The sequence below is a fragment of the Scyliorhinus canicula genome, chromosome 7 (genome assembly GCF_902713615.1).
Source record: "Scyliorhinus canicula chromosome 7, sScyCan1.1, whole genome shotgun sequence".
NCBI classification, from domain to species: domain Eukaryota; kingdom Metazoa; phylum Chordata; class Chondrichthyes; order Carcharhiniformes; family Scyliorhinidae; genus Scyliorhinus; species Scyliorhinus canicula.
In genome coordinates this window covers 46,474,338-46,497,261 of record NC_052152.1, presented here as the reverse complement: position 1 = coordinate 46,497,261, position 22,924 = coordinate 46,474,338, and the positions used below count along the sequence as shown (strand labels likewise).

General features: G+C 46.6%; 1 protein-coding gene across 6 annotated transcripts in view; it reads left to right on the top strand.

The window, feature by feature from the left end:
* Positions 1-22,924, top strand: part of stxbp5l (syntaxin binding protein 5-like) — a 721,261-nt gene that overhangs the window by 647,043 nt on the left and 51,294 nt on the right. For all 6 annotated transcript variants that reach the window (XM_038801940.1, XM_038801939.1, XM_038801935.1 and 3 more), the window contains one exon: positions 11,981-12,154. In XM_038801940.1, coding sequence (XP_038657868.1) covers positions 11,981-12,154 — 174 coding nt within the window. The remainder of the gene's footprint in view (positions 1-11,980; positions 12,155-22,924) is intronic.

Here is a 22,924-nt window from a genome sequence, read left to right as displayed (position 1 = left end):
GGACAGTTCGGAGACTAGAGATGGAGATCAAATGGCGGTCGCCGGCGAGGGTCTAGGAGCTGACCTAGGAAAGGTCATGGTTGACCGACAGGGGAGGGGGACAAGAGCCCCCCCCCCGACAAGACTGGTTGCATAGACTGAAGGGCTGGTTAAGAGAATTTGTGTGTTTGCCCACCTGAGACAGTTAAAAGCGGACGTGGCCATGTTACAGGAGACACACTTGAAGCTGGGAGACCAAATTAGATTAAAGAAGGGATGGGTCGGGCAAGTGTTGCATTCAGGACTGGACTTTAAAACAAGGAGGTGGCTATCCTGATTAACAAAAGGGTGACATTCGAGGTGGGGAGGATAGAGGCAGACCCAGGAGGCAGATTTATTATGGTTGGCAGGAAGCTAGAGGGAATGGCAGTGCTGCTTGTGAATATATATGCCCCAAACTGGGATGATGTCGCATTTATCAGGAAGCTGCTGGGAAATATCCCAGACCTTGACTCACACCAGCTAATCATGGGGGGTGACTTTAATACAGTTCTGGACCCGAGATTGGACCGGTTGAGTGCTAGGTCGGGGAAGCTATCTGCAATGGCAAAGGAACTGCGGGGGTTCATGGAGCGCATGGGAGTGGTAGATCCGTGGAGATTTGAGAGATCAAGGAGCAGGGAATATTCATTCTACTCCCATGCACATAAGGCGTACTCCAGGATAGATTTCTTCGTGCTAGATAAAACACTGCTAGCAGGGGTTGAGGACACTAAGTACTCAGCAATTGTGGTCACAGATCACGCACCACACTGGATAGACCTACGGGCAGACACGGGAATGTCCCAGCGCCCAGAGTGGAGACTAGATACAGGGCTATTAGTGGATGAGGAGATCTGTGAGAGAGGCCATTTGGGGGTACATAAAGATAAATGACACGGGAGAGACTGTGGCTGGGGTGGTCTGCGAGGGCACTGGTTTAGCACACTGGGCTAAATCGCTGGCTTTTAAAGCAGACCAAGGCAGGCCAACAGCACGGTTCAATTCCCGTATCAGCCTCCCCGAATAGGCGCCGGAATGTGGCAACTAGGGGCTTTTCACAGTAACTTCATTGAAGCCTACTCGTGACAATAAGCAATTTTCATTTTTCATTTCATTTTCAAGAGGTTATTAGAGGGGAATGTGTTTTGATTCGAGCCCACAGGGATAAAACTCAGCGGTCGGAACTGGACAAGTTGGTAGGAGAAATCTTACAGGTGAACAGAAGTCTCCAAATGAGGAGCTCCTGAAGGAGCGTCAGAGACTTCAAATGGAGTTTGGGCTCCTTTCCACAGGTAAGGCGGAGGGTCAGCTGAGGAGGGTAAAAGGTGCAATATATGAACATGGAGAGTAAGCTAGCAGGATGCTGGTGCATCAGCTGAGGAAACGGGAGGCGGTGAGAGAAATAGGGAAAATAAAGGATATGAGGGGGAAGACGGTGATGGACCCAGGGGCGGTGAATGAAGTGTTCCGGGAATTTTATAGCCAGCTATATGAGTCAGAACCCCCGGATGGGGAGGAGGGCATGAATCAATTCCTGGGGAGGCTAGAGTTCCCAAAAGTAAATGAGGAGCTGGTGGAGGCTTTGGGGGGCCCGATTGGGCTTGGGGAGGTGATAGATGGACTGGGGACAATGCAATCGGGTAAAGCCCCGGGACCTGACGGATTCCCAGTGGAATTTTATAAGAAATTCTCCGGGTTACTGGCGATGCTCCTGGTTAAGGCATTTAACAAGTCCAAGGAACTGGGAGTACTCCCCCCAACATTATCACAGGCATCAATTTCTCTCATCCTGAAGCCTGACAAGGATCCGGAGAGCTGTGGATCGTACAGGCCAATCTCCCTCTTGAATGTTGATGCCAAATTATTAGCAAAGATCCTGGCCACTCGAATGGAGGATTATGTCCCGGAGATAATTGGGGAGGATCAGACGGGATTTGTAAAGGGCAGGCACCTGACATTCAACATTAGACGGCTTCTTAATGTAATCATGATGCAGCGGAGGGACGCGAGACTGAGGTGGTAGTTGCCATGAACACGGATAAGGCTTTTGACCAGGTAAGAACTAACCGAGTTCGGTCATAATACTTTAGTCTTTGTCGGGTGACAAGGCAGGGTTGCCCGCTCTCCCCATTACTGTTTGCCATGGCCATAGAATCCTTAGAAATGGCTCTGAGAGCAGTGAATATCTGAAGGGGTACAGTGAGGGGGGAAGGGGGGTGCAACACAGGGTCTTTCTCTATGCAGACGATTTTGCTGCTTTATGTCACGGACCCGATTTTGGGGGGGGGAATGACTGAAATCATGGAGGTATTAGGAGAATTTGGACGATTTTCAGGCTATAAGTTAAATATGGGAAAGAGCGAGATGTTCGTGATCCAGACACGGGGCAGGAAAGGAGGCTGAAGGAGCTACCTTTTAAACTGGTTGGGAGGAGTTTTAGGTATCTGGGGATTCAAGTGGCCAAGGATTGGGGGCAGCTTCACAAGCTAAATTTGGACAAAGCAGTGGATCAAATGAGAAGGGATTTTTGTAGATGGGACATGCTCCCACTGTCGCTGGCGAGGAGGGTTCAGACGGTGAAGATGACGGTCCTTCCGAGACTGTTTTTCTTTTCTCAATGTCTCCTGATTTTTGTCCCAAAGGCTTTTTCAGAAGTATGAATGTGGCGATAACGAGGTTTATATGGGCGGGTAAAACCCCGAGAGTAAAGAGGACACTCCTGGAACGGACCCGCGGGGAAGGGGTTTTGCTCTCCTGAGCTTTATTAACTATTACTGGGCTGCCAACATATCGATGGTCAGGAAGTGGATAGTGGGGGAGGGGTCGGTCTGGGAGCGGATGGAGGCAGCATCCTGCAACGGTACAAGTCTGGAGGCTTTACCGATGGCGCCCCTGCCGTTCTCGCCAGCTCGGTACTCCACAGGTCCTGTGGTGGTGGCAGCCCTGAGGGTGTGGGGACAATGGAGGCAGCATATGAGACTGGAGGGGGCGTCAGTGTGGTCACCGATCTGTGACAATTACCGGTTTGTCCCGGGGGGGGGGGGGGGGGGGGGGGTGCTGGATGGGGCTTTAAGGTATGGCAGCGGGCAGGGATTGAGAGGTTTGGGGATCTATTCATCCAGGAGAGCTTCCCGACCTTGGAGATATTAGAGGAGGAGTTTGATTTGCCGGGCGGGAAAGGGTTTCGGTATCTTCATGTGCAGGACTTTGTACGGAGACAGGTCCCAAGCTTTCCTCACCTCCCCCTGAGGGGACTACAGGATAAAGTGCTGTCAAAAACAGGGGTTGGAGATGGGAAGGTTTCGGACATATGCAGGGAGTTGTTAGAGTGGGACGGGGCCCCTATCAGAGAGGTGAAGAGGAAGTGGGAAGAGGAGCTGGAAGGGGAGCTGGAAACTGAACTGTGGGAAAAAGCCTTAAAAAGGGGAGATGCATCCTTGTCCTGTGCTAGACACAGCTTGATTTGGTTCAAGGTAGTCCACAGGGCCCACATAACAGTATCCCGGATGAGTAGGTTCTTCTAAGAGGTGGAGGACAGATGTGGGCGGTGTGGGGGTAGCCCGGCCAACCATGTTCATATGTTTTGGGCATGTCCGAAACTGAGGGAATCCTGGCAGGGATTTGCAGATGTCATGCCAGAAGTCCTGGAAGATAAGGTAACTCCGAGTCCAGAATTAGTAATATTTGGGGTGTCAGAGAATCGGGGAGCAAAGGGGGGGAGGGAGGCCGATATCCTGGCCTTCTCCTCCCTGGTGGCCCGGAGACGGATCTTATTGAGATAGAGGGACTCGGAGCCCCTGAAATCAGCGATATGGTAGGGTTTCTCAGTCTGGAGAAAATCAAATTCACTCTGAGAGGATCAATACAGGGATTCACCCGGAGTTGGCAGCCGTTCATCGATTTCTTTAACAAAAACTGAATGTCAGCAGTAAGGGGGAAAGGGAAAAAGGGGAGGGAGGAAAACAGGAGGCACGGCAATGTTAAATAAGGACAGGGAACTTAGTATACGGGTAATTGGGGATAGGGTGGGAGAAGTGGGGTACGTGGTTTATTGTTTGTTGTTATTTTAGGGGGTATTTTGTGCATCGACCCGCGCAGTTGTTTTAGAAATGTCAATATGTTAAATTGTGAAAATTATAAATGCTTCAATAAAATATTTTCTAAAACAAAAAGAATCCACACAAATGCATTCATAAGTTCACAGATGCCCTTTTTGCCAAGGCCCACATTATGTTAACGTCCACAGAGATCAAGCAAGCCAGGACTCCCACAGGGTCAGATAAGCATTGACTGCATTCATGTGGCAATAAAAGCCCCATGGCAACACGCACAGCAATCATAAACCAAAAAGGCTACTGCTTGTTCAATGAGTAGGTGGTCTGCAGGTTTGCGCCTAATATCCAGGAAGTATCCACGACATATAGATCTTGAGTAGATAATAGATCCCGACATTATCAAGGAATCACACAGATTATAGGATTGCCTCCTCATTGACAAAGGGTACCTGCAAAGGACATGGCTTTTGACGGCCATGCATTGGCCTCAGATACCTGCAGAAAGAAGGTACAATGAGGCTCATGCTGCTACTCGAACTTTGGTGGAGAACACCATAGACATCCTAAAGATACGATTCCGATGCCTGGATGGATCTGATGGAGCACTCCACTATAGTCCCCAAAGAACCATCATGGCTTTCTGCTCAACCTGGTGCTGCAAATGGGGAAGGACTTGCCAGATGATAAGATAGAGGAGCTGCATATCTCCCCCGATAAAGACCTTGAAGGGGATGAGGGTGATGAGTTAAAGAAAGCCAAGAATGCAGCGGAAGAGGCCACAACATGGGCCATGCTAGGCAGATGTGCATCTGAGGCCCTCATTGCCACCAGATTCCACCAGGAGGATGACGCATTGCAGTGAGTATCCTCTTGGACATTGCTCTCCATCATGGGCGAGCATGAACACCAAAATTACTATGCCCCTCTTTTCACCCATGCACTTCGATATGAGATTGAATAGTTACATATCAGAATTACACTGTCCTAATCCTTTGAAGGATGAGGAAGCCTCGTGAACATGTGTCCTTGCTGAGATAAGGTGTTGACTGGCAGAGGGTGTCCTGGCATCAGAAGATGCTGCTTATTCAAGCATCTCACCAGTATCCTAGTCGCAACAGGACTCTAAAAAGATGCAGGAGCATTTGCATGATCCTCAGTTGGCTGGTGACTGTATGCCTTCAATCTGACAAGGCTCCTCAAGGAGATGCATCTGAAGCAACAGAAGGCTGAACAACCTAATATGTAACATTAATGGTGAATCATAAAATTCACATTAGGCAAGGACTTCCGCTGCTGTGAATCCATTGAGAGATGACTCAGTCGTCTGTGGTGCAGGCTTCAAATCACACTGACATCCGGCACTTAAAGATCCGAGGTTACATTCTTCCTCACCTTAATATGGATGCAAGCCACCTGAGCACGAAGATGTCAAACACTTGCCTCCCAGATATTTAAATACCTCTTCTTAAATAAAGACATTGGGCGCGATTCTCCGCTCCCCACGTTGGGTGGGAGAATCGCGGGAGGGCCGGGAAACCCACGACACGCTCCCCTGGCACCCCCCCCGCAATTCTCCCACCCCCCGCTCGTAAGAATCGCTGCTCGCCGTTTTTCATGGCGACCGGCAATTCTCCGACCCGGATGGGCCGAGCGGCCTGCCGCTCGCGACCGGTTCACGACGGTGGCAACCACACCTGGTCGCTGCCGTCGTGAACATGGCGGAAAAAGGTGGTTTGAAGCTTGTGGGGGGCGGAGAGGGGAATGAGCACCACGGCCGTGCTCGGGAGGGGACTGGCCCGCGATCGGTGCCCACCGATCGTCGGGCCGGCGTCTCAAAGGGACGCACACTTTTCCCTCCGCCACCCCGCAAGATCAAGCCTCCACGTCTTGCGGGGCAGCGGAGGGGAAGACGGCAACCGCGCATGCGCGGGTTTGAGCCATCAGCCGTCGTGACGTCAGCCGCGCATGCGTGGGTTGGAGCCGACCAACCTGTGCATGTGCAGCTGACGTCACTTAGGCGCGCCGGTCGCGTCATTCTCAGCACGCCGTCTTGACGCAAGCGTCAAGGCCCGGCAGCCGAGAGTTACGGAGGGCCGCTCCGAGCCCCCCAGGTGGGGGTGAATAAGGTGAGAGGAGCAGCCTCCGAGGCCGTCGTGAAACTCGGCTGAGTTCACGACGGCCTTCCCGATTTTTCGCGGGAGCGGTGAATTCCACCCATTGTGCCCTCATGGCCAGCCCCGGCCCTTGCGAATTACAAAATTATTAAACAAAGTGAAGCCATCGAGGGCACGTGTTATTGCTAACAAAGAGAACACTTCAGCTTCAGCACATCCTTGCTTTTATCCCATTACTCCCCTCCACGTTGTCTAAAGCAACAATGTGCACTTCCAGAGCATGTTCAACAAAAATCACCATTTGGAATTAGCATCAGTGACCTCAGTGAGTGCTAAGGTGAGGGGTTGAGAGACACAAGGTTGGACATTGGAGCGCCAGTTTACTAATGTGACAGAGCTTCGCCACCTTGAGCTGGCAAAGTGCTCCGACGTTTCGGTGAGCTTAGCAGATGAACACCAAGTCAAGCATGGCTGGCTAACAGCAGCACACACAAGCTCTGAGTATGGGCTCTGCCATTGGGGAGCTCATGAAGTTGCACAGTATATGAGCCTTGCCCATCTGTGAACACATCTCTCCTACATTTGAACACCACAATTTCACCTTTCAGGAATGCAGATGAGATAGAACACCTCTGCCTCAATCTTACAAGAGTAAACATGGTATGACCCTACAAGCATGCAAATGAGGTTTGTTCAATAAGCATACTTAACATTAAAGTAGTTATTATTGATATGGAGAATGATCTGGAAAAGTGACACACTGTGGTGATATGGAAGTACACTGTACAGATGACAGATCCCTAATAATGACATTTGCAATAAGTGGGGGAGGGATCATTTTATTGAGAGTAACACAGTTCATCATTAGAATGATGCATACACAAAAAGAGATGTGAAATTTGTGTGATTCTATTTGCATTTGTGTACATTATATACATGCTGTGAACACCCATACCACTGTTGTGCTCCTAAATCTATGTAACTTTCCTAACCCTACTGCTACATCTTGATGCTTCCCTAACATCCACAGTAGAAGTGGAGATAGCCAGCTGACTGCTGCACCCTATTGTCAGTGATGACCTTGGCAGGCATTCACTGGAGGGCTGTGGGGCATGTGCACCCTCGTCGGCCTGTGGAGCTGGAGGTAATGGGGTCAAAGGAATAGTGGATTTGGATTGGCTGAGTCACCTGGGTGGATGGCCCTGGGGTGTCTGGCTGCTGGTCTTCCAGTCTATGGGTGCCTGAGGGCACCTGGTTGGCTACTCGAGGAGATAGGACAACTGGAGTGAGATCTAGGTGCCCTGTCCCCCTCTCACGTGGCCACTGATGAATGCCACCAAGACCTTTACAATGAAGTGCTGGTCCTGAAGCAGTACAGCACCAATGCCCTGGACCAAGGTTTCCACGGTGGTTGCCAGCCTGCCAATGTTGACCTCAGTACATTGGCATGCTGATTCTATCATCTCAGAATAAACGCAGATGGACTCCTCCATCGTGCCTTACAATCTGAGGATAGCAGCTGACACCCCTTCCTGATGTTCCCATGATTGTCATTGCAGCTCCGAGTCCTGAAGATTTTGATCTGACACAGACTCCACAGAATCATATCCTCCAACGGTCCTCTGAGTGCCAGTAGCCTCGGATGTCCCTGCCTCTGCCTGCTGTGGAACAGATTGTGCACTGTGCTCACCAGATCATGACCTTAAACTTGAACGAGGTTCCACCAAGATATGCGTTTCTCTGCTAGTGAAGGTTATGGATGAGCGCTGTGATGTGTTTTCTGCTGTGGTTTCATCTGGTTCCACCTCAAAGGTGTCCTCGGGGATGGAGATAAGAGTCTGGCTAGTGGATGTCCTCAGGAGCTTTCTCGAGGTGCTTGTAAAAGAAAGGAGAGATTATTGCATGACAAACAATTCTAAAACAGGACAAAGCACTCATAGTATGGTTGTCTGAAGGATGAGCTGGTACAGGATCCTCACTTTGGTGTGCGCTTCCCACCTCACCATCGGTAAGGCACGGTCAAGATCCTCTCTGTCTAGCTCTATGTCTCCGATTCCAAACTTCATGAGGACCTTGAGTTTGGGCACCCTAGCTGGGACCTTATCTTTTTATTGTGTGCGAGCTTATCCTGCATGAAGACAGTCAGCGTGTGAGCAAGATCATGCCAGGGCTGATGATGAGTGTGGCTGGTACCTGTGGGGTTTTTCAAAATTTCCTTTACAGGATGTGGACATTGCTGTCTAGATCAGCATTTATTGCCTATCCCAAGTTGCCCGAGAAGGTGGTGATGAGCTTCCTTCCTGAACTGCTGCAGTCCCTGAGGTGGACGTACAGGCATGGTTCTGTTGGGGTCGCAGTTCCAGGATTTTGAATGGAGCCATGGACAGGATCAAGATGCAGGCTCCAGAGGAGATGAGGCCCAATGGAGATGTGAGGGTCTCTGTGAGAATGAGTGATGATGTCTCTTGAGCTGGCAGTGATTGAGATTCCAGTGAACATATGATAGGTTTATGAGTGTGTCAGTTGAGAATGCTGAGTGGTTGACTTATCCTGACGGCATGGGTGAAATCATTCATCCTCTTCCTGCACTGGTTGGATGAATCTCCAGTGTTAGCGCTGACCACCACTTCCACTGCCTCCCAAGCCAGATTGGTGACTTTGCTGGACCTTTGCTTGCAAAGCTCAGAATATCGGGTGTGATATTCTGGCTGTACACGCTGGCAGGATCTTATGGTCCTGCCGATGGCGCACCCGACGGTGAGGGGTGCGTTCAACTGGAAACCCGGTTAACAACGGGCCACTGGCAAGCCGCCCTCTGCTGCTGCACTGTGGAGGAGGAGAAAAGTCCTGCCCATAATGTCTAATATTAGATGTGATTCTGCAATTGGGCAGCACTTGCTGAACAACCAGTGTGCAAACAATTACAATAATAACCAATTTCAGTTTATCATTCAGACTCACATTGTAGCTCACTTAAGCTTGCTAGAAGCTACAAATATTCCAATGCAAGGGACTGAGCCAGCACAGCTCCGTCAAGAGGAGGACATGTTTGACAAATCTGTTAGAGTTCTTTGAGGAGGTAACAAGGAAGTTAGACAAAGAAGAACCAGTGGACGTGATTTATTTAGATTTCCAGAAGGCCTTTGGCAAGGTGCCGCACAGGAGACTGTTAAATAAGTTAAAAGCCCATGGTGTTCAGGGTAAGATCCTGGCATAGATAGAGGATTGGCTGACTGGCAGAAGACAGGTAGTGGGGATTGTTGCTATATTTATTTGGTTATAAATATAGCAGTCAATATGGTCGCCTTTCTCAATCCTAATTATGTTTGCTTTAAAGTCGCCAGGTATCTCTTGATACCGCCACAAGGTTCAAACCCGAATACTGATCAAAGAGCCAATACACTAGTTAGTTAGTTCAAAGTCAATACTATTTATTTACACACACAGTAAGATCTACTCATGCACAAAGTACTACAAACTAAACCATCTCTCACGCTAACGCTTATACTTAACTACGGGTGCCCACTCAGTCAGAGGAACAATGGCCGTTGTTCGGATCTGAGGTTGTTGGGTTCGAAGGGGTACAGGAGAACAGCTAAGGTCGTACGTCTGGTAGCCAGCGTTGACCTTGAACTTACTTGCTTCTGGTGCAGCTGGCGGAAGGGTCTCTCCGCTTTGAGAGCCAATTCCAAGAGAGCGATTTTCTCATGGGGGTTCCTTCTTATACCCGGAGGGGCTTTGCGTGCTTTTAGGTGGGCCTTAAACTTGGCCCCAATTAATTGGGCCGCTTCTTGATCACTGGTATTGATCTTGACCAATAAAGGGGTGGGTGCCCTGATGGCTGGGTGTGTCTTAGGTGGCCGTTGGCCTGGCTTTGTTTGTGCTTTCGATTTGGGGAACTGGCGCCGGGACGTCTGGAGCTGGATCGGTTGCTTGAGTGTTTTTCCTTTGTTCCCGGAGATGGGCCATCAATATGCTAATCGACCTATAGTTTCAATTCCGTCTGGGAGCTGTCTCTCCAATATGCATGCACGCTCTGTGCCTGCTTGTTTCCCTAACATTGTCCACAGTTCTCTACATTGTTTGCGAGCGTCCATTTTGTATTCTGGAAGTGGCCATCCCAGATGGCTACAGGATAAAGAGGTATTTTTCAGGATAGCAGCCAGTGACTAGTGGTGTGCCTCGGGGGTCGGTACTGGGACCACAACCTTTCACAATATATGTTAACGATCTAGAAGAAGGAACTGGGGTTACTGTTGAGAAATTTGCAGATGATACAAAAATATGTCGAGGGACAGGTAGTACTGAAGAAGCAGGAGGCTGTATCAGGCTCTGGTTAGACCCCATTGGGGTACAGTGAGCAGTTTGGGACCCTGTATCTAAGGAATGATGTGCTGGCCTTGGAAAGTGTCCAGAGGAGGTTCACAAGAATGATCCCTGGAATGAACAGCTTGTCGTATGGGAAACGGTTGAGGAGTCTGGGTTTGTACTCAATGGAGTTTAGAAGGATGATGGGGGATCTTGTTGAAACTTACAGGATACTGCGAGAGTGGACGTGAAGAGGATGTTTTCACTTGTAGAAAAATTTGAACCCGAGGACACAATCTCAGACTAAAGGGACGCTCCTTTAAAAGAGCGATAAGGATAAATTTCTTCAGCCAGAGGGTAGTGAATCTGTGGAACACATTGCCGCAGAAGGCTGTGGAGGCCAAATCACTGAGTGTCTTTAAGACAGAGATAGATTAATAAGGGGATCAGGGCTTATGGGGAGAAGGCAGGAGAATGGGATGAGAAAAATATCAACAATGTTTGAATGGCGGAGCAGACCCGATGGGCTGAGTGCCTTAATTCTGCTCCAATGTCTTATGGTCTTATGTCCTCTGCAGACAAAAATGAATATAAGATCATAAGATATGTCTGGACACCACCTTTTTTTGCATGAGCAAAAGCATGAGGGACAATAACTCCCTGGTGCATTCATCATGGGAAAGTCTCAGTCAATCAAAACCAACTTGCCAACTACTCAACATTTCTTTTTTTTCAGCAGTATTAATTGTTGTTCCCTTTGAAATTTGCTATTCTTCCATCTGCCCTGACGAGTGCAAGATGAAAAGTTTCAATAGCATGTCTTTTTTTTCAGCAGTATCCAAGTTCTGTATTACCAAGTGACTATATCTAACATGAGTGGTGATTTGTTTTGTAAAATGGAAATTCTGCTGTTTCAATCATTTCAAGCTTCTCGATATCTGAAAGAAACTAAACTTGCTTACAAAGCTGACCGATTTCAAATTAGTTTTGGTTTCTGGTCTAGATTTTCATTTACCTCTATTTACTGCATATTGTTGGAAGCCTTACTGAAAATCACTGGGCTTGGGAAGATTAAGGCTGTTTATATTAAGGCAGCCCTCCAGTTATATTGCTACTATTGTGGATAGTTGTATGAACATAGGAAATAAGCACACGAGTAGGTTATTTGGCTCTCAAACCTTCAATTAGCCTCTCCCTTTTCCTGTTACAATCTTTTAAAAACATTTTGCTCAGTATTTTCATTAAAATAAGTTATTGAAAATTCTTTGTGATTATCCTACCTCCAGCCCACATGAAAGACCATTGGCTTCCCAGCTCTTGATTCTGCAGTTTGTTACTCCTATTTTTCCTGCCGCTCATTAAAAATAGTAGCTGGGAACGACTATAATTGCCCCAGCTGCAGTGCTGAAACATCATGAAACACTGCCCATTTAAATGCAGTACATTAATTGTGAAATCTTCTATATGTTATACTTATTTCAGATCACATCAATGGAGTCTGCACAAGCCCTATTTCCCAACCATGCAACACTGGGAAGCGCCTTTCCATTGCTGATACTTCAAAGCTGAACCGTCGCGGACCAGGCCGACCACCTTTTCGAAAAGCACAATCAGCTGCCTGCATGGAAATTTCATTGCCTGTCACCCACACAGAAGGTGTGTGTGAGTGTATATGTATGTAAACACATGTGTCTTTAAGTGTTCCCAGTTGACTGCAGTGACCTGAAATCCGGGAATAGCAAATACATTGCTACCAAATAGAAACTAGCAGATGAAAACAATACAGATACACAGGCCATCACGTACTGCATGTCCCAAACAGTGATACCACTTGTGTAGAATTGAAGGTTGTACCACCAGTGATAATTCTTTGCTTAAAGTAACTCTGTTAATCCCAAATTAATCCAGTTAATCACGCCCTGGAGAACAAAATGTACTTACCTGCCCTTCTGAACAATGCAGCAGTGGAGGCTTGATACAGTGATGTGCAACAGGCTGTGTAATGGCACACAGATTTGCACATGCTGCCTGAAAGGATCTGTTGCAAAGAGGTTGAGTGCAACAGTTACCTTAACAACTGCAGGTATTGGGTGACCACTAACACAGTTGGATAAATTCCCCCCTGCCAACATGTCACAAAGAGAGGTGGCTGTGACAGGTGAGCCTCCTCTGGCATTGTATCTCTGCCATCTGAAAGTAGCTTTGTCTCTGCTCACATTCACGGGGGAGGGGGCAGCAGCATAAATCCTTCTGTGTCTCTGTCGACGATTCATGATGACATTATAATATTCTTAGCGCAGCTCTGCCACCCTAATGTACCATCAGTGCATCCTGAACCTCAGTCTTTCTTTATTCTTCTCAAACTCCTTCTTGCCTCCTCACTGGAGGATGTGTCTCCCACAGAGACAACTATGCCCATGTTTTCCCTAGTAAGATTGCTGAGATGCTGGTGAGAGCCAAAATTGAACTCCAGCAGGAAGAATAAAGCCTCGAAATAAGAGAAGTACGAAATGGAAACTTCATTTTTTTATAAAGCACTGCCAGCAGTCACAGCACCCTGAGTTCAGGACTCAGCCGGCGAAGGCTTTAAACCTGCCCAAACAAGTAAACTTAAAATAACAAGAAATCCTACCTGGCACAAAATACTCTCCCAAGCATTTTATTGCTCACACCATGTATTATTTGAGTGAATTGGGACATTAACGAGCCAGATCACCCAATAATATGTTGTCCCAGGCATGTAACACCCCTCTTTGCACAATGTGTTATTCTGCCCACTGTGTCCTGTTGCAACATATGGGAAACTATCTGAGTAACATTTAGTGCACAGATAATATGCAAACTTTTTTTCTCCACTTTGGTTAGCTTTACAGATATTTGAGACAATGTGGCTGCCATCATTCAGCAATCTGCAGGTTAACCAGGTCAAACAGCCCTTGGTATCAAAGAGCAAGAACAAAATTCCTTGAACTACTAGATAATTTTGTTGCCGAGAAAGATGTCATGCTTCTGAAACAGAGCTTACAATGCAAGTAATATCTCCTCGTGCCATTTTGTGCCAACCTGAAGCCCAAGCTAAATTTAGCTTCAGATCATTTTAAATGAATGCCATGAAGGTGAGGAACACAGAAAACAGGAATTGGGTGTTGTTATGCTGAGCTGGTGGACAGGTATCACCTTGGAGAGAAGATAATCCATTAGAGGGATAGGATCTCAAACATTCCAGTCGTGGGCCAGAGATTTTATATAGGTTCAAAAGGCCCACCAAAATAAAAAAATGAATATTTGCTGGATCTTTCACCCAGCCTGCATACTTAGCCAGAGCATAAGCAACACAAGATCCACTATTTGCATGTGAATTTTACATCGAGTCCTACAATTGCTGAAGGCCCTGCATGGTAGCACAGTGGTTAGCACAGTTGCTTCACAGCTCCAGGGTCCCAGGTTTAAATCCCGGCTTGGGTCACTGTCTGGGCGGAGTCTGCACATTCTCACCCAGTCTGCGTGAATTTCCTCCGGGTGCTCCAGTTTCCTCCCACAGTCGAAAGATGTGCAGGTTAGGTGGATTGGTTATGCTAAATTGCCCTTAGTGTCCAAAAAGGTTGGGTGGGGTTACTGGTTATGGGGATAGGGTTGAGGTGTGGGCTTAGGAGGATGCTCTTTCCATGGGCCGGTGCAGACTCAATGGGCCAAACGGCCTCCTGCACTGTAAATTCTATGACCCTATTTTGCATATTTAAGGGGCTGGATTCTCCGCCGGCGGGTTGCTCTGTTTTGCCGACAGCCCAGGGGTTTCCCAAAGTGGGGGGGGGGGGGGGGGGGGGGGGGGCTACCCCATAATAGGAAACCTGATTGACTAGCCGGCGTAATGGAGCATCCCGCCGGCAGGGTGAAGCAGAAATGTGGCGCAGTGGACCGGAGAATCTAGCCCAAGACATCTGTTGGCTGTTTTGAAGGAATGCCTTGAAAGTCATCTGAACCGAGTATAATTCAGGCACACCGATCACCTTAAACTAAGAGGCCTTCTGTCAATTTTACACAAAAAAAAGGATTGGATGTGAGATTAATTTCTCCCTCATGCCTCCATCTGTTATCTATGTTTTGTCCTCTGTTACCCCCTTGAAATCTATTTTTTCTTTATTGTGTTATCTTTCATTAATCGGAGAAGACTGCAGGCATTGCGGTGACATGAATTGTGAAGTATATTGTGGTTAGTCACAACATATGTTGCTTTTACCTAGGACGGAGAGATTTTTATTATCATTTCTAAGTTTTCAGAATGGCTGTAGATAGGATCCCTAACAGTGGCAGAATATCTTATCTGAGTAAAAAGAAAATTACATTGGCCAGCTATTTTTTACAAAGGATTACTGCAAAGTTTGACGTTGCAATTGTGTTCAAGTTTACTGCCCCAATACATAGATCTTATGTAGGAGTCTGAATTAAAAGATCATAGAAAATTGTAAATTTTGCTTCTGAGTGGCAGTAATGAGCCCAATCCTCCCAAGTGTACAATAACATGAATGTTTCTAAAGCTATTATACAGAAATAGGGCCATTGCATTAGAAAAAGGACTATACGAAAACATTAAAATATTTGTCTAATTTTTTACCTTATACTGTCTAAAAAATCTCCCTATACATTTTGCGACGGCATTTTTAAAAACTTAAAAAATTTTCCCTGTACACGGAATTAAATTTTGAAAGTTTGCCATGAGCTTGTATCCCAATATAAAAATTTAAAGGCTGAAATTTCATGCTGTTCCAAAACATTTCCACCATAACTCCAGCGTAAGTGTAGTGGAAAGGCTGCAAATTAAGTCAGGATTTGGACATGCCGAGTTACAGTCAAGACCTAGAGTTTTCATCTAACCTTTTAGGAATGGAGCCTTCACCCATGTCAAACAATGCTATTAGATAGTGGGAGTAGCCAGCATTGTGGACTCCCAACATTGAAAGTTCTGGCATCCCCAGAATAACCAAGGAAGATTGGTGGTGATATGCTGAATATTGACCTCATCCGATAGTCCAAATTTGGTTCATGGTTTTGGCCCCTGATGAAAATAAGTAGGGTTTTAGAAATAAAATAAATGTGGCTACTGAAGGAAGGTAGGAGCCACTAATGGAATTTAAATGAAGGGACCCTTATCTATCAACTAAACGTTGGCAGATTCAACGCTAGAAGTCCCAGTTGGGCATGTCGCAGCATTTTCATATTTGCTCTGCACTGGGAATTTTCAGCCATTTAAATTCTATGAGCCTAGTACCTAACTAGCAAACATATCATCACCATATGTTTGCAGGTTTGAGTCCTAAAACTAAATTTTATCTAACTTAGCTACTGTCGATAATGTTGAATTTTCTATCCTCAGATGGGCCATTAGATATGTTCCTCATGCAAAGAAAAACTCGCTTGATAATTTTACCTATTTACACATCCTGCTGACTAATTATAGAGTTGAATTATCTCAGCTGAAGGATTATTGCATGTAGATGCCAATTGAAGAGGAAGGATGGTAAATTTGAGCTCAACCACATGGCCAGTTATTATTTGGAGAAGAAAGCACATGAGTGGATCAATCCAGTCTATCAGTGTATTATTGTCCAAAATTCTGTTGGTCTGTATGTATTGAAATTATATCTGTTAAGTTAGTCCAATGTCCTGTGCATTGTCTGGAAGTGTTTTATATGTAATTCCATCATCAGAATTGTGTGCTAATGAAATCAATGTTTCATGATGATTTCAGTATTAGTCTTTTTTTAAAGAGGCAGTATCCAAATTGATCCATTTAGTTTGTAATTTTAAAATCATTGCAAAAGTTATTTCTAGTAATTAGTTAATTTAAATACGCTCAGCCTTTTCAAAATAGAAAAGGATTTTTTTTCAAAAATAATTTTTATTCAAATTTTCACATTTTCACAAAAAAGAAAACAATAACAGAAAATTCTAAGAATAAAAAGAACAGAGCCCCCCTTCCCCCCCCCCCCCCCCCCCCCCCCCCCCGTAAATACAAAAGAGAAACAGTAAATTAACGCCCGTCATTGGCAAAAAAAACAGATATTCAACCCAAAACAAAAACAAAGAGACAACCCCCCTCCCCCCGCCCGGGTTGCTGCTGCTGCTGACCTTTTGTTTTTACCGTTCTGCCAGGAGATCTAGGAATGGTTGCCATCTCCTGAAAAACCCCTGCACTGACCCCCTTTGGGCAAATTTCACCCTCTCCAATTTAATAAACCCCGATATATCGTTGACCCAGGCCTCCACGCTTGGGGGCCTCGCATCCTTCCACTGAAGAAGAATCCTCCGCCGGGCTACTAGGGACGCAAAGGCCAGAAAACCGGCCTCTTTCGCCTCCTGCACTCCCGGCTCCACTGCAACCCCAAATATTGCGAGTCCCCAGCCTGGATTGACCCTGGATCCTACCACCCTCGATACCGTCCTTGCTACACTCTTCCAAAATTCCCCCAGCGCTGGGCATGCCCAGAACATGTGGACATGGTTTGCTGGGCTCCCTGAGCACCTAATACACCTGGCCTCGGACCCAAAAAACCGGCTTATCCTTGCCCCGGTCATATGAACCCTATGCAGTACCTTAAACTGTATGAGGCTAAGCCTCGCACACAAAGAGGAGGAATTCACCCTTTCTAGGGCATCCGCCCACGTCCCCTCCTGAATCTCCTCACCCAGCTCCTCCTCCCATTTATCTTTCAGCTCCTCCACCGAGGCCTCGTCTACCTCCTGCATCACCGGGTACACTTCCGAGATCCTCCCCTCTCCAACCCATACACCCGAGAGCACCCTGTCCTGAACCCCACGCGGCAGCAGCAGAGGGAACCCCGCCACCTGCCGCTTGACAAACGGCCTTACTTGCATGTACCTAAAGGTGTTCCCCGGGGTGAGCCCAAACTTCACCTCCAGCTCACCCAGGCTCGCAAACTTCCCGCCTATGAACAGGTCCCCAGCCTCCTGACACCTGCCTGTGCCAACTCGGGAACCCACCATCAATTCTTCCCGGAACAAACCGGTGGTTCCCCCGTATCGGGGACCCCATCGAGGCCCCCACCTCCCCCCTGTGCCACCTTCATTGCCCCCAAATCTTGAGGGTAGCTGCCACCACCGGGCTCATGGTATACCTCGTTGGAGGGAACGGCAGCGGCGCTGTTACCAACGCTTCCAGGCTCGTGCCCACACACGATGCCATCTCCATCCTCTTCCATGCTGCCCCCTCCCCGTCCATTACCCACTTCCGCACCATCGCTGCGTTGGCAGCCCAATAATACCCACAGAGGTTGGGCAACGCCAGCCCCCCCCCATCCCTGCCCCACTCCAAGAACACCCGTCTCAGCCTTGGAGTCCCGTGTGCCCACACAAACCCCGTAATGCTCCTGTTAACCCGCCTGAAAAAGGCCTTCGGGATAAGGATGGGGAGGCACTGGAACAGGAACAGAAACCTCGGGAGCACCGTCATCTTGACTGACTGCACCCTGTTCTATGTTCTATACATATGGATGAAAATGGAATAGTGTAGGTCAGATAGGCTTCAGATGGTTTCACGGGTCGGCGCAACATCGAGGGCCGAAGGGCCCGTACTGCGCTGTAATACTCTATGTAATGTTCTATGTTCTACCCGCCAAAGACAACGGCAGCATGTCCATCTCTTAAACTCCTCCTCCATTTTCTCCACCAGCCTTGTGAGGTTTTAGATTATGCAAGGCCCCTCAGCTCCTGACCTCCTGAACCCCTAAGTACCTGAAGCTCCTCTCCGCCCTTTTCAGTGGGAGCCTCCCAATCCCCCCCTCCTGGTCCCCTGGGTGTACCACAAACAGCTCGCTTTTCCCAAAGTTAAGCTAATAGCCTGAGAAATTCCCGGAGAATCCCCATACCACCGGCATTCCCCCCACCGGGTCCACCACATACAACAATAGGTCGTCCGCATAGAGCGACACTCGGTGCTCCTCCCCACCCCGGACCAGCCCCCTCCAATCCCCCGACTCCCTCAGCGCCATAGCCAGGGGTTCAATTGCCAGCGCAAAAAGTAGGGGGGACAGGGGACACCCCTGCCTCGTCCCTCGGTATAGTCGAAAATACTCCGACCTCCTCTTATTCGTGGCCACACTCGCCATCGGGGCCTCATACAACAGCCTCACCCAACTGACAAACCCCTCCCCAAACCCGAACCTTTCCAGCACCTCCCACAAGTACCCCCGCTCGACCCTATCAAAGGCCTTCTCCGCATCTAGCGCCACCACTATCTCCGCCTCCCCTTCCACCGCCGGCATCATAATAACGTTCAAGAGCCTCCGTATATTAGTGTTCAGCTGCCGCCCCTTCACAAACCCCATTTGATCCTCGTGGATAACCTGCAGCACACAATCTTCTATCCTCGTGGCTAAGATCTTTGCCAACAACTTGGCGGCCACATTCAGGAGTGAGATCGGCCTGTAAATAGAAAAGGATTTAATGTACAAAGGCTACATATTTGATCAAAGCAATGTCAGTCATTATTATTGAAAGAAAATTATACAAAATTAAGCAATAAAGTAGTCTAGCCAGTTATAAAAAAACAATTTCTTTTTGAACACATGGACAAAGAGAAAATTCCACTTTAAAACCAAATAAAACATGAGTGGAAGGACACTTCGTGGCATCATAGTATCTATTTTTTGATCCAAGTAGCATCCAGTGGCAGAAATAGTTTTGCAATAAAGCAGTCCTAAGGCCTGGACTTAGAGGCAGGACATGTCCCAATTCTGCGAACACTAACTGGAGAAAAGCAGCCCAGAACATAGAACATACAGTGCAGAAGGAGGCCATTCGGCCCATCGAGTCTGCACCAACCCACTTAAGCCCTCACTTCCACTCTATCCCCGTAAACCAATAATCCCTCCAAACCTTTTTGGTCACTAAAGGCAATTTATCATGGCCAATCCACCTAACCTGCACATCTTTGGACTGTGGGAGTAAACCGGAGCACTCGGAGGAAACAAACGCAGACACGGGGAAAATGTGCAGACTCCCCAGCAGGGAATCGAACCTGGGACCCTGGCACTGTGAAGCCACAGTGCTAACCACTTGTGCTACCGGCTGCCCAGAAGTTCGGGTTTTCATCCAAGGTGCAGGATGAAACAGAGGTTGGGCCCACAACTCCCAGAACAAATGCAGAGGCTGCTGAGTACAGAGGGAGGCTTGGTTAGAAGGCCCTGTGCTCCGGCACTATCTGAAAGATTGGGGGGGGGGGGGGGGAGTCCCTTCACCCCTCACTCCACCACCCCCCCCAGCACTCCCAGTGCTATCGCAAGCGCCTGTACCCACCCCATACCCTCCTTGCCAACCTATACTCCTGTACCCCATAACCACCCATACCCCTATGCCAATGTATGCCTCACTACCCAAATTGATCACCCCCACACTTCCATGGCAACCTATACCCCTTTACCTGTCCCCATAAACCCCATATTCTCCATGCAACCCATGTCCCTGTACCCATCAGATACTTTTTTCACAAGTTCAACGGGCAAGTCTTTTAAATGCCGTGATAACTTGATAGTTCCCTTTGAGAGTCGCCTTTGACAGGTCCCCTTGCCAATTCTGATAGGTCCCCTTGATAATCTTGACATTGTCTTGACAGTCCTGAAAGGTCCTCATGACAATTCTGACAGATCCACTTGACAGTTCTAACAAGTCCTCTTAAAATTTTTGACAGGACTTCTTGACAGGTCTGACAGGTGCAGCTGACAGTGTTGACAGTTGACTTTGACACCGTTGCAATAGGCTTAACAGTAATGAGCGTATGCACATTTTATGCTCATTTATGCCCACTTGTAACACTTATAAAGGGTACCAACCTAACACAAAGGGCACCTGACCTCCTTCAAAGGGTGCGTTGCTCCCTTCAAAGATGCCCTGGGATTAAATCCAAAGGGCACCTTAGCTCTCCAGAGGGGTACCCTGGCTATACAAATGAATCCACCAGCTTTTACCTGGTCTAATGACCGGTTTCACACTCCTGACCTATCAAAATCCCACTTCAGTGGAGCCAGATGATAATTAAAATGGCCAGTGACCTCTGTTTACTGCACATGCGTGAACCCCAGCCTGACTCCATTAAATGTCATCTTTGAGGTGGGACCTAGGATTTCTGGGGTCATCTTCTATTTTCACCATGATGAGAGGCTCTCCATCAAAGCAAAAATTTAGGCCTAAGTGGACCTAGAGATTCTTCACTCGTAATATGATTTTCTACATACCTTATAAAAGAAGGTTCACGATGTGGTCCTCATAGCAACCATTTAATTAATTTTGTCACTTCTCAGCTAGGCCTGCAAGATATGCGCAGAAGCAGCAACAGCTACATAGCAGGAGATCTCATCTCAGTGTTGCCTCATCAGATATGACATAAACATTATATCATGTTCCACAATGCCAATCAAATTAATTGTATTTAGGTATTTATAAATTGTATCTCACTTTTTAATCAATCATACTACAAGGCAACCGTGGTTAATTAGCTTTTACTGGTTAGCTTAATAGATCCTTGAGGTTTTCCATGCTTTTTTTGAAAATTGTATAGACAACACTGGTTTGGACCATTTTTGGTTCATAAATAACACGATGGGGGCCTACAGTTTTCCTGCCGTTTCTTTAACAGGTTGGCACCTGAGCAAATCAACAGGAAAAGAGGCATATTAACGGACAAATTATACCTCAATTAGAATTATTTAAAAATTAAGTTATTTGATCTATAGATCTTATCTTGAACAATCTATGTCAATCTTTTTTCCCCTTTTGAAGTAGTTCTTTAAATCAGCAGCATTGCATTTTTGAAAATAGGTACCTGAATAGCAACAGGTTAATTAAAAGAATGATGGTTCTGCTAAACAGGACAAGAATTAAAGAATACATCTTCTTAAATACATATTTTTAAAGGATGAAGTGACTTTACTGCAAAATAATTTTGTTTTTAAAGGTCCAATTTGAAAATTTCAGAGTTAGTTTTATAGGGTATTAGTTATAAAGAATACAGCTTCTCTGGGACTTTGTTTTGATGGAAAACAACAGGCTGAATTCTCCGCCATCGGGATTCTCTGTTTTGCCAGCAGCCCGGGGGTTTCCCGACAGCGTGGGCTGCCTCACAATGGGAAATCCCATTGACCAGCTGGCAAAACAGAATCCTGATGGCGTGCAGCAACAGAAATCTGGCGCGGCGGGATGGAGAAACCCACCCAACAGCTTAAGATGTTTTTTTCAGCAGAATTTTCTATTCTAATCTTAAACAAGGATACATTTAGCAGTGATTTATAAAAATTTTGCTTTGTCATTTTAATCCACCTGATTATTTTTTCTTCTTTGGATAAACAATCTAGAAATTGAGGAATAGCAATAAACCAATTGTTACCAATTGCTATAAAATGTTATTTGTATTTTATTGTAAAATTTAAAACTCTAGAAATTGTGAGGGGAAACGTATTAACTGCAGAAAGTGTTCAAAATCACATTCCTGTATCTCACAATCATTTAACTTTGGTAGTCAAGACCATGAGTTCCCTTTACAACTCATAATTTTGCTACAATTCAGTTTGAATCACAGTATGCTTATGAAGCTCATTTAGGAAGTAGAGGATCTGTCTCTTTAAACTGTCTTTCTTGAACGTCTGCAATTCATATCCTTATCCTTTCAGACCTCTGTTACTGAAGCATTGCCCGTTGTTGATGCCTATGTCTTTGTCCATGTCAAGTCCTGTCAACGTTGGATTTTACTTAAATACATGAGTCAGTCACAAAATCAGATATAATTAAATGAGCAATTTTAGCATGTGTTAGTGTTTCTATATATTTTCTTGTTGTATGACTGATATCAAATGCTCCAGATACTATTAATACTGATGCTCTTAGTAGTGTCATCAGTTGTTACTAATGCTGTAAAACCTTCACCTTTGTTTAAAAAAAAGAATCAAAACCCAAATTGATCATAGTAACCAATAAAATTTACAGGTTGATGATATAAGTCCTCAGTAAATTAGCTGGTTGTTACTCTAACTAACTAGATTAATCTAATTAACCAATAAGACGGGCTCAATGTGCGATAAAAACTACTTCTGAGGAAAAAGTATAGCGGGCAAAACTCTGTACAATATAGAACCTTAAACTGTTAGTTTGTACTTTATTTTGTGTCTCACCATAAAACATATCGCGGTGTTAATTGTATTCTCAGGAGATAGTTAATCTGGCCAGAACTCTCTGGTTGCTGGAATTCACTTTGCCTGCTTGCAGCACAACCCAACCAGTGGGCTACGCAGCAGTGTGGGGTGATTTCAATGGGAAATCCCATTGACAAGCGGTTGAAGGATAGAATCCCACTGCCAGCAAATGGTCTGCGGCCAAGAAACCCATGGCTGGGCAACCGGAGAATCTAACCCATTGTTAGGG